Source organism: Lissotriton helveticus, chromosome 2_1 (assembly GCF_964261635.1).
Source record: "Lissotriton helveticus chromosome 2_1, aLisHel1.1, whole genome shotgun sequence".
Lineage (NCBI taxonomy): Eukaryota > Metazoa > Chordata > Amphibia > Caudata > Salamandridae > Lissotriton > Lissotriton helveticus.
The window spans coordinates 301,162,071-301,174,826 of NC_136059.1; the positions used below are offsets into that span (position 1 = coordinate 301,162,071).

Here is a 12,756-nt window from a genome sequence, read left to right on the forward strand (position 1 = left end):
GCGCCCCAAAGTTGCGCAATATCCCGCTTCGCGACCATGTATCCCAAGGTCGCCCATCTGGTCTGGGCCACAGAATAGTCGGTGGGTTCCCAGACGTTCAACAGGCATCGTCGGGCCTCAGGCCGCAGGGTAATACCAGTCACAACAGTCATCACCGCAAGCACATCAATCCAGTAGGCTGCTACCATCGGGCACTCCCAAAGAATATGCAGAAATGTGGCACTCATCCCACAACCACGCTTACATAAACCATCCGGGGAAAAACCCATCACAACCAGACGCGGACCAGTTACATACACCCGGTGGAGGATCTTAAGTTGAACCAAACGGAGACGGGCGGGGATGGCGACCTCTTTCGGAGAAGAGAGTGCCGACTGCCAATTCTCGTCATCCAAGTCCAATCCGTCATCGACCCAAACCTCCCGAAGTCGGACCAATAAGTCAGCGCGATTATTAATAAGTTTCTTGTAAATAAGGGAGATAGTGCTATCGGGCAGGTGTCCATCCAGTATACGATCCTCAAGGGGAGAGGACTCGGGCAGGGTCACATCAGGAGTCAGAACTGAGGCCAGGGCGTGCCGAACCTGCAAATACCGAAAAAACTCTCTATCACTCAAGTCATATTCTACCTTAAGGGCCTGGAAAGACTTCGCTCTACCCTGCACACAGACGTCACCCACTTTACATATCCCAATCATATCCCAGCGGTCAAAGCCCTTAGTAGACCAGAGACACCCCAAACGTTCAGAAGCATAAAGCGGGGTCGCCATTGTCAGTCGGTTCTCCCATCCCAAACTCACATTCGCGGCCCGCCACACATTGACTGCGATCCTGGACGGGCCCACAAGATGGCGCCCGGCCGATCTGGACTAAAGCGCTCTATTAAAATCTCCTCCCGGCAGCTGGAGTCTATCCATCTCAAAGGCCGGATCCCGACCCGGGGAATACATTACGTGGGGAATGGCAGACAGCTGGGCAGCCCAATAATATCTCTTGATATCGGGGAGCGCCATGCCCCCGTCATACCAAGGAATAGTAAGTTTTGCAAGGGCGATACGTGGACGCCCGTCCCAGATCAGTTGCCTTTGAAGACTCTTGATCTCCCGGAAATAGGTAGCGGGAATGTCGTCATAAGAATTTTGAAGCGCGTATAAGAATCGCGGCAAATACATCATTTTTAAAAGGGCAGCCCTGCCCAGAGGAGACAGGGGTAGCTTACGCCAACGGGCCACATCCAGTCGCAGTCTAAGAAGCGGGGGAAGGAGGTTACGCTCGAATCGGAGTGAGGAGTCCAGCGTGATAAAAATCCCCAAATATTTGAAGCCAGAGTGGACAACCTGGATGGGAAACCTGTCCGGCAATGGGGGCAAAACACCCGAGAGAACATATACACAGGACTTAGCCCAATTAATAACCAGACCCGAGTTAGCACCAAACGAAGTAAGAACGTCGAATAGGACATTTAAAGATTTACGCGGGGAAGTAAGATACAGAAGAATGTCATCCGCGTAAAGCGAGACGCCGTCTTCAAAATCCGGTGACCAACGGATCCCTTTGAGTGAAGGTTCCCATCGAAGCCACGCAGCCAATGGTTCCAGAGCAAGCGTGAAAAGCAACGGAGACAGGGGGCACCCCTGACGGGTCCCCCTACCAAGACAGAAGGGGACAGAAACTCGACCGTTTACAACGACCTGTGCCAAGGGTTCGGCGTATAACAACTTCACCCAACCAATAAACTCAGGCCCAAAACCGAATTTCTCAAGAGCTGCCCAAAGATAGGGCCACTCTACCGTGTCAAAGGCCATCGAGGCGTCCAGCGAAGCCAAAATGGCCGGCTCCGTCAGTAGCCCCGCCCTCGCAACAGCTCCGTGGAGACGGCGTAGATTGAGAGCCGTGTTGCGATGCGGGATAAATCCGGACTGATCCGGATGAACCAAGCCACTAATGACCGTCAAGAGGCGGGTTGCCAGGAGCTTAGCCAGGACCTTGGGTTCAACATTCAAAAGGGAAATGGGCCTGTAAGACGAACAAAGGTCCCGAGGTTTACCTTCTTTGGGAATAACAACTATCGTGGCCAAACGCTGATCATATGGGAGAATACCCCGTTCGCGGGATTCCAAAAACATGGCACGAAGATAGGGTGCCACCTTGTCAGGACGTAGCTTGTACAATTCAATTGGCAATCCATTCGGGCCCAAAGCCTTGCCCGAACGGAGTGAGCGAATGGCCGTCGCTATCTCGTCCGTAGTAAAAGGGGACTCCAAAGAAACTCGGTCTAAATCGGAGACACTGGGCAGAGCTATATCACGCAACAAAAGGCGAGAGTCATCAACATCCCGTTCAGACACAGGGGTATAGACCGCACGAAAATAATCCGCAAAACATTCAACTATTTCAACCGGGTCTGTCACTCCCACGCCACTCGAAGTCTGAATCACAGGCACTACACGATTCGCCCTCTCCGTCTTATCCAACCATGCCAGTAATTTACCCGCTTTGTCCCCCACATCATACAAACGACCCTGTTGCTCCCGAAACATCAGTTTAGCCGCATCTGTGACCAAAGACTTATAAGCAAATTGCTTCAAACCCAGGGCGTGGAGTTTATCAGATGTAACGTTCGATTCTAGGTCAGCCTCTATATCAGCAATCTCCCTCTCAAGGTCTACCACCTCCCGATTCCTCGCCTTCTTGGATTCGGCAATAAGGGCGAGGGCCTGTCCGCGAATCACTGTCTTAAAGGCCTCCCACAGGGATACAGCAGAGGAGACGGAACCCTCGTTGTCCAGAAAATAATTGTCCAAGGACTTAATCAAGAGATTGCGAGTCTCGGGGGAGGTGAGGTACCATGGGTTGATAGGAGCCACCCGGCCCGCCGCCTCCACCCCCACCTCAAAACAAAGCCAGAGCGGGGAATGATCAGAGATGCCCCGGGGAAGGTGCCTAATCTCACGCACCGCTGGCGACTGCGCCGCAGGCATCAGGAAATAATCCAGTCTAGACAGAGTCCCATGGGCCCCAGAGTGGAAAGTGTATTGAAGCTGAGTAGGATGCATAAGTCTCCAGCAATCCACCAGGCCGAACGTATCCAGAAACCCACCCAGCCACTGTTGGGACAAAGGGGTGTCCCTAGGGGGGTGATGATCATGAAGACCGGAGAGCACAGAATTAAAGTCACCTGCTATGAAGAGAGTACTATCAGGGAGGTTCAACAACACACGGCCCAAATCGGAAAAGGTAGAGGTCTGTAGACCGGGGGGCACATAAACGGCAAACAAGGAAAGGGTTCGACCCTCATAGCGACCCACGAGGACGGCGTATCGCCCCCAATCGAGGATCACATCATCAATAGCTAGGGGGAGGGAAGCCCGAACAAGGATACCCACCCCCCTGGAACCCGTGGTAAACCCCGAATGTGCGGCGAGGCGATAGCCCCACCTATTCATTGCACGACATGTATTGCCTACCAAGTGAGTCTCCTGCAGAAAAACAATATCCGGAGACAAACGTCGTATACATCGCAACACCACACCCCGCTTAATACGATCCCCCAGACCATTGACATTCCACGAAATAAACCTCAACCCGCTACCCCCCCATCCCATAAAGCAATGCCGCAACCCCCCTCCAATGAGCATGACATCAAAAACATCATTAGCAAGATAGAATCGCCTTGAGAACATAACACACAAACATCAAACTTCCCATCCACCCACTCCCCAACAATCACGAAAACACCCCCCACCCTGCACCCCTGCAAGAAGCTAAAAAGCCACCCCAACATGCAGTGTGCCTGTCGCCCAAGAACCCCCATTCTACAAAAAGACCCCGGAGGAGGAAAGGCTCTGACCCACCCGCCACCCCAACAAGAAAAATAACAAAGAGATCACTCAGACAGCAAAGGCACTTGGGCTTAGAACCCCAGAAGAAGTTACTTGACACGAGGACCCGGGCAGAAACAAACAGTTCAGCTCTCTACACCACCCTCAGCACCACCCGGGTGGGCGGCGGACTCAGCCGCAGGAGGTCGGTCCGGCAGGAAGTCCAGCCAGTCATTCACAGAATCAGGCCGATCAAAGAAAAAGGTTCGTTCACTGTACTCAACTCGCAGCCTGGTCGGAAAAAGCATAGCGTAGCGCAGTCCCATGTCCCGGAGACGCTTCTTGACTCCACGAAATCCCATACGCTGTTTCTGCACCTGATGAGAAAAGTCCGGATAAAAGTTCACCGTGGCATTCTCAAAGGCCACCGGGCCCTTCACACGTGATGCCTGCAGGATAGCGTCCCGATCCCTATAGTGGAAGAGTTTCGCAACAATAGGCCTCGGCGGGGCGCCAGGCTTACCCTGGCCTCCCGGAACACGATGGGCACGCTCCACCGCGAAGAACTTACTTAGCCCAGACGGAGAGAGGTAGTTCTGGATCAGGTCCTCCACCAGGAGATCAACAGAGTGCGGGTCTGGATTCTCCGGAACGCCGACCACACGCACATTACAGCGACGTGCCCTGTTCTCAAAGTCCTCCAAGCGCCGGGTCATGAAATCGTTCACCCTACGGAGATTGCCAATCTCTGTCTGTATCTCCGAGACGTCTGCCGTGAGGCTGGATGACTTGAGATCCAATGACTTCACCTTCTCATTGGTTTTAGATAGGTCAGCCCGAATCAAGTTCACATCAATGGCCACGGTGTCGATTTTGTGGGCCCAAGCTTCATATTGTTGACCTATCGTTTCCTTTATGCCAGAAATGGCGCCCATGATGTCCTGCAAGGACGGTTCCGTTGATGCATCCACGATGTGATCAACCGCACATGGGCCAGGCAGGGCGGCCCCGGGGACCCCTTCGCATGGGTGTAACGGTCCATAACGTTAGACTGGACCGGGCCCCCACGCAGGGGCATCTTGGTCTTTCGTGTCTCTCGGTCCCCTCTGCCCGCCATGTCGGAAACCGCGCCACCAGGAGACTCACTCGACCCGATGGAAATGGCCACAGGAAAGCAGGGCGTCGGGATCTGAAGGCCGCTGCAAGGGTACCACAAGGAGAGGACCAGCTTGAAAGGAGAATAAGCCAGCCAAAGGCCCGACAGCCGTATCGCGCGCCGGACCCAGCCCAGGCCAGACTCCCCTGCCAGACGTCTCAGTCTGAGGCAGAATCGAAACCGAAACTTAAGAGGGGGACCCACAAGTCCAATCCCCCTGCCGTTGTTGTTCAACTCCGAGTCGGCCAGAGAACCTCACCCAGTCCCGGGCACATCCCAAGGGCGGACCCCGAAAGTTCAAAGCGCCATATCTTCGGCGCCCCGGGTCCAAATCAAATTCCAAAAATCACAGGAAGATCAGCCCAGCGTCCTCTACATAAATCCTCGTGAAGAATCAGGATATGTTCAGGATATCATGCCGGGAGTGGCGGGGGTCCGGAGAGCGCTGTGCTCACGCGGCCATCACGGATGCCCGCCAAGCTCCTCCTCCCTGTAGTGTGGTTTTGAGCGATTTGATTTCATTAAGTGAGTGGATCTCGATGTAGATTTGGGTGTCGTCTGCATACATGTGGAAGTGAATCTTGGAGAGGCTGAGAAGATCGGTAAGAGGTTCACTAAATAGGTTGAAACGGGTGGGTGAGAGGGAGGAGCCTTGCGGAACTGCTAATGTGACTGGCATGGGTTTGGACAGGGATCGGTTGATCTTGAATCTTTGGGATCTATTTTGGAGCAAAGAGGCGAACCAGTTAAATACAGTTCTAGACATTCCCATTCTGTGTTTCAGGAGTTCTAGCAGGTTGCCGTGTTTGACGGGTGTCAAATGCTGATGACAGGTCAAGAAGGATTAGTAAACAGGCTGTGTTTTGGTCCAGGATTTTTAGAGCGTCGTCTATTACCCGTGTCATGGCTGATTCTGTACTATGACCTGCTCGGAAGCCTGACTGAAAATAGTTAAGCAGGTTGAATTGATCAATGTGACTGTTCAGCTGTATGGTAACACATCTTTCCAGGAGTTTGGCTAGCATAGGTATGTCAGAAATCGGACGATAGTTATTTAGGTCCGAGGGGTCAGCTGTTTTCTTTAGGATAGGCGAAAACCTAACCTGTTTTCAGGATGACTGGAATGGATCCTTGGAGGGACGTATTTATGATATTGGTCCAGAGGGGTAGTAACAGAGGAATGAAGTCTTAAGTAATTAGCCGGGAGCAGGTCTGTAAAATGATTGGAGGGTTTCAGAGTGGTTAGCGCCATTTAATATGGCATCTTCAGTGTAGGTGTTGAAGTGGGACCAAGTTGCGTTGTTTTTAAGTTTGAATTTTGGGAGGTCGTTAGCTCGGGCACCTGCCGGGGGCAGTGATGAATTCTTTTTCATGTCTGAGAGGGATAGGAGGTCCTTCAGTAGATCTGATTTTATAGATTCTGTTTTAGAAGCAAAGAAGGAGGCAAATTCATCACAATTGGGTAGAGTAAGTGGGATAGCGTTAGGGAGACTGGGTACTCTCTTGGTTTGGGCTTTGATAAGATCGAATAGCTTTTTGGGGCGGTTCTTGGCTAGGTCTAGTGATTCCTGAAGACGTCGGTTTTAGAATTTCTGATCTTTCTAAAATAAGCATTTCTGGAAATTCTTAGAGGCTTGAGGTAGTCAGCTGAGGGGGCGGCTCTCCAACGTCGTTCAATTACTCTAAGAGAGCGTCTGTCTCCATTTAGCCTTCCATCATACCAAGGTTTCGAGTCTTTTGTGGAAGTTCTTTTCAGGTGATCGGGGCTATTTTGCCTAGTAGGTTGTTCATGCAGCGAAAGTAGTGATTGGTCAGCCCCTGGACATTGGCTAGGTCTTCCTGGGGATATAGAGGGTTTGAATTAGCTGATGCTATGAGGCCAGAGCCAACGTTTTCAGGTTTCTCTTCCAGAACTTAGTTCTCAGGGGTTGTGTTGGGAGTCGTTTAACAGTTTCCAAGACTTGGAATGCAATGACATGATGGTCAGACTAGTCGCAGGGGAGGATCAAATCGAGTAGTGGAATCCACTTTAGAGATTACTAGGTGGAGAATTGCGCCTTTGTTGTGTGTAGAGCTGTTACATATTTGGTTAAGATTAAGGTCAGCGAGGAAAGTTTTGAGGCTGTTTACCCCATAGTCGTTCTGGTTGTCCCAGTGAAGGTTGAAGTCCGCCAGGAATATTTGCTTATTTTGTTGGCTGTCATTTGACGCTAGAATATCCATGAAGTGTTCTAGGAATGTGAGGTTATCTCCAGGAGGGTGGTAGACAGTGTGAAAGAGCATATTTGTTTGTTAGTATTGGCGATGTTTAAGCAGAGGTATTCACAGGAGGATAAAGCGGGGGCATTGGAGTTGGTCACGGTTAGGCTGATCTGGTGTATGCAGGCTATCCCACCACCTGGCCTGTCCGTTCTGTCTAGTCTGGCGATGTCATAGTTAGGTGGTAGCAAGATGTCTATGATGGGAGTAGATGCTTCATTTAACCAAGTTTCGTAAGGATTAGAATGTCTGGTTCATTAGTGAGTAGTAGGTTAGCTATATCGGCTGCATGTCTAGATGCGGATCTGCAGTTTAGGAGAATACAATTTAGCCACGTCTTGTTGGATACTGTTGAGGGTTCAATTGTGAGGGAGATTCTAGTGAGGTTATTTTCAACTATGCCTCTGGAATTGTGTCTGGAGGCTCTGCAAGTGTTGATCAGAATAGGTTGTATTTGGGAGTTTGTATGTGAGATAACTGGAAGACCAGCGTTATGAGGAGGGAGAGGTAGCTCGTAATAGCGAAGTAGGGCCCCTAATTCTATAGCAGATAAAGGGTTTATCATCCTGATAGGGCGGGATATGGCCTTAGGGTGCGGAACTGTGCTCTAGCGTGGAGACCCCTGAGCCAGGGCGCTTGCAAGTTGATGTTGGGTGCGATTAGAGCTCTTGGAGTGTGGGTAGGAACTGTTTTCCTGTTTATTGCGAGTGAACTTGGGTTGCTGTATAATAAGGTCGTGTAGGGTTCAGATGTCAGATTTGACTTGCTGAAGGGCTGATAATATCTGGTGAAGTCTGGGGTCAGGTGTGAGAGAGTCCTTATAGGAAAGATGGACTGAGGGAGTAGGCGGGGTAGAAGCCTCTTTAGTGTCATTTGGGGGGGGGAGTAGAGGTTGGGGACCATGCAAAGAGCTCTTTCTGTGTGTATGTCAATGGAGTGGGGGGGGAGTGAGGAAGCCGGATGGGGAGGAGTTAGAGAGACGGCTATGCCATGATCAGAGGGGGTATATGTGGGGCTGACTGGCAGATGGGAGGTGCTGGGAGTAATGGTGAGGGGGACGAAGGGAGAGGTAGTGCAAGGTGAGGGGACAGAGAGAGGGCTATGCTAGGATCAGTGGGGGTATAGGTGGGGCTGATGGGAGGTGCTAGGAGTAATGAGGGTGGGGGAGGTAGTGCAGGGTGAGGGGGGATAGTGAGTGTATTGATAGTGTTAAGGAGTGCGGCGGTTATTAGCTGGAGTGAGATGTTAGGTGGGGTGTCGTTGAAGTCTAGGGTTAATGACGGAGCAGATGGGGACAGCTGGAAATCCTGAATTACTTCGGGGTCAGGATGGGAGTTGAAAAATTTGGAACGATTGGTTAGAGAGGAGGGGTGTGTTAGAGTGACTCTCTCCTTGATGAGTGGAAATATGTGATCTATCATATTGAGGTTGCGGTCGGTAGATTGGATGAGGATGATCCCATTACGATAGATATTGACGGTGGCTGCTGCATTGAAGAATAGGAAAGGTAGGATAGATAGTGTAAATCCGTGCGCTGTTTTCTTCATATGAGAGACCTTAAAGTGAGCGAGAAAGGCTTTTCTCCATTGAGCTCTTCTTTTAATGTAAAATAAGTCATTCTTAATGAGCCCTTTGTTCATTGAGAAGTATGGGTCAGTGATAGGTGTTTCAGGATGAAATTTTATTAAGTTGTGTTTGAAACCCATAGCTGCTTTTTTTGAAAGGCTTGGGGGGTAAGTGATGGAGTAGGTGAAGTTACCGGTGCGCTCCATAGTGTAGGTAACACTAGATTCGCCGGAGTAGACAGATGGGAAGATGTCTAAGTAAGGTGCTGCCCTTTAGGGGGAAAGTGTAACAAGGTTGTGAGTGGAGTCATTCCAAGGTGGCTGCTCTGTTAACTGGGTAGAACAGTGCTAGCAAGGAAGTCCACTGTCTATTTCAGTTAAAGGACCTCACGGGAAGCAGTCCTTTTTCTTTGTTAACCTATTGATCTATTGCGGCCATTTTGTGTGATCTGTAGAGGTAGTAGCCATCTTACCCTATCCAGGAATTTGAGTTCATGGGAGGGAATTCCTAGATTATGGCCATCTGGTTGAAGTAAATCTGCTTGCCTTCAGTCAGAGTAGCGCAAGTGGCCCCAAGAATGAGCTTGGCAACGTGGCATCGTTATGTGCCAGCCTCGTTCTGCACATATAGATGAGTGGAGGTGAGCTCAGAATATGCCTGCTGAGCTCCTTGGGATCACCGCGTTATAGGAGACTCATTGTCTTTTGGTCTCTGATCAGAGCTGGCATCCTCACTCCATTGTCAAGAGGAGTTCCGGGGGGCCACTCTGATTTCACTCGCAAGGCTGTGTCTCTCGCGCTGAAGAATGCAGGGGAGTGGGAAGGAGCGGGGGGGGGGGGAAGTGGGTCGCGGTAGGGCGCTAGACCGGGCGGTCTCTGGTAGCTTAGTGCTGCCTTCGTGATTTGACTCCGCTGCAATATTTCTCGCTTGTTGCGCTCCTCCTCTTCAGCCGGGAAAGCTTCCTGAGCTTCCGTGTGCCCCGCTCCGGTGCCTGCAATCAGAGAACAGCTCTGGGATCCGCGATGATTTCTTGTGATGGTTATGTTCCTCCGCTCTAGCCGGGAAGGTGTCCCGACCTCCTAAGTGCTCCGAGATAGCTCCGTTTGGAGAGCTCGCCACGCGTCGGTGTAGGGGTGGGGGGGCATCCCGGATTCACGAGTGCTCCAGAGCCATCAGACAACTCCAGTACATCAGATGGGCCAGCAACAGAGAGAGTCCTGTTATAGTTATACCTATGCAATCTGCACATTTAATATATGACAATGAGGGAATAACAAGGGCTAAAATGTACAGTAGATGGGCGACTGTGGGTTGGTTTGAGAGTGGGTGACTAATATGGAGGTATGGATCCTAGCCATACAGGATATGTGCCATCTGCATCTCCCCTTAGCTCAAGAAGCCTAGACAATAGACTGCCCTGATGGAGGGTAATGCAACAACCAGGTATCTGGTAAGCAACTTAATTTAAACATAGTAAACTAGAGCCTGGGGTACTGCCCATAATCAGCCCAAGGAAATGTGGCCAATTAACTGTCAGTAATAAAACCAAGCTCTTCACCGGTGGCTTAATCATTAGCAGAATACAAGACATTAAAGTAAAATGAGACATTAAGAGAGGACAACATATGGGCATGGAAGAGAACCATTGAAAACAACAGCAGTGAAATAGAAGAAAAGTGCCAAACAAGGTCATAATAAGATTAAAAGAAGTAGTCATTCAGCTATAATAAACTGTGAATTCCATAGACACATTAGTAGGCTATTTTATTAAGAAATAAAGGCAGAGGTGCTGCTCCAGGTGAAACAGAATTGTAATAGGGTACTGCAGAAGAATGACAAACGGAGGTGACAAAAAAATAGTGAAGAAAAAGCTAGGTGGAAATGGAGTCAACTGAAAAATGTGAAACTAAGGGAATGATCACTGAGGTGTATAACATGAAAGCAATACCACTAACTTAGGAAGACTAATCACATTTATAATAGTGGAGAGGTAACACCAGATATAGGTGAGGTATGCCTGAAGGATAGGAGATGTTCAGGAAAGCAATAGGAAAAGAGCGACAGGTTTGTAGATCAGAATGACACACTAAATAGCAGGAAACCAGCATAGCAAGCAGGGAAAGATTACTTGAATTCGGGTTGATTACACCCTCCAAAGAGAAATTAAAAAAGTGAAGAGTGAACACAAGCTGAGAGAATATCTGGCAGCTAAGAACTTCGGAAAATTGACCTTCTGTAGAAACAAAAGATGTAATTTAATCCTTATAGTTTAACTAGACAGTTCTCATATATACAATAATGATTGGGTGGGCTGAAGAGTTTAGTAGTTCCCCCAATAAGACCAATGATGAAGTTACTGCTGCATCTAAGGAAACAAATAATGTATCATATTGAAGCTTAACAGTCAAGATGGGGATTAACATCTAAACATAGTTGCGTAGACAGCAGAAAATACAAAAACTCCAATTCATGTGACGTACCTGATCGAGCAAGCCAACAAGAAGAACTGGAAGACTAGAATACAAAACATTGTATAGTGCGATGAACCAATCCTCATACACGGGCTGGAAAAAACATTTAGGGGTCAATGTTAAAAGTGACAAGAGTTTTACAAAAAACGATTTCCAAAGTATGAATTATCTAATGTGCTTTCAAAAAAGTCCCATTGCTTGACAAGTGCCCACAACACCTATCTCCAAAGAAACAGGAGTTACTATACATCAGCATGCTCTAGCATGAACCTTGTGGCATATTCTGCCTGATGACCATCTTCAGATGAAAAGGTAATTCATATCTGTTGGCATTCAAAATAGTCAGTACCTGTAGAGGCGAACTTCATGTCTAAATCCAAATCTTTGTCGTAAAAATACAGCCAGCCAAGTTTTAATATATACCACTCATTCGGTTCTCTGTCTGACCTCTATCCATCTTCTCTAAAAAAAAAATCAGAATGTACTGCCAAATGAAACACACTGAAAAGCAATTTGTATTTTTTAAAATATATTTTATATTATGTTTAAAATAACTTGGATAACAATTTGATGAGACTCCGATTGTGTGGGAAAGTGCTGAGATTCCATTTTGTGTTATCTCAAGAGTAGTAAAATCATTGAATTAATTTAAAATACAGGCATCTGTGGGTACACAGAAATTGTGTTTTTGTGAGCAACAATTGTCATTTATTGGGTATTTATCTCCTGCCCAGGTTAACCTCTCATGCTTTCCTCACTCCCGGTCAGATATATCTGTCATTGCTGCGCTCTATATTGTGGTAATTAGTTGTTGTTGTAGTAAAGTGCCTCTTTACTACACCCCCACTTTTTGTAACAAATGTAGGGAGTTGGCTGTAAATATAGTGGACCAAAACGACGACCCTTATTAGTGTACAGAGGCTTCATTTAGCAATCCCAAAGTGCTCTTTGTAGTAGTATGGTCAAGCAGCTTTCGGCTTCTCTGAGGGGAGTGTTGAGCAATTGTACACAGAGTTAATAAACAAGACACACTCCAAGAAGAAGTTCAAGACCAATTTAGAGAAAGAACACATTTTAAAATTTAGTCACCAACATCTTAGGGATCAGGTAAGGGCTTCGAGTTAGTGACTGTGCAGAAAAGAGTAACATTCGGAGCTGTCAGAATTGAGACATGAGCCTCAAACGCGGTAATGTTATCCTACGGGAGAAACATACATGGCAAAGGTATGCTTTCAAGCGGTTATTAGGATTGATATCCTGGACTTAAGGTATTTAGGGAGCAAGGTCCTCAAAATCACCAACAGTAAGATGGAACCTGCACCGGTGTTTCCAGGTGCAGAACTGTTGTTCGTGATGGTAGCCTCGTATGCTACAGGGAAAGTAAATGGAGAAAACTGTAGCAAGAAAAGTGATGCCAGTGGACACAAGTCTGGCTGAACACAATGGGGGATTGGCTCTGAAGGGTCACTGGGGTAAGGGGACA

General features: G+C 48.5%; 1 protein-coding gene across 3 annotated transcripts in view; it reads right to left on the reverse strand.

Moving 5' to 3' along the window:
• The window catches only part of ATP8B1 (ATPase phospholipid transporting 8B1), a 557,465-nt gene that overhangs the window by 49,163 nt on the left and 495,546 nt on the right, over window positions 1-12,756 (reverse strand). For all 3 annotated transcript variants that reach the window (XM_078674864.1, XM_078674865.1, XM_078674863.1), the window contains exon 24: window positions 11,283-11,366. In XM_078674864.1, coding sequence (XP_078530990.1) covers window positions 11,283-11,366 — 84 coding nt within the window. The remainder of the gene's footprint in view (window positions 1-11,282; window positions 11,367-12,756) is intronic.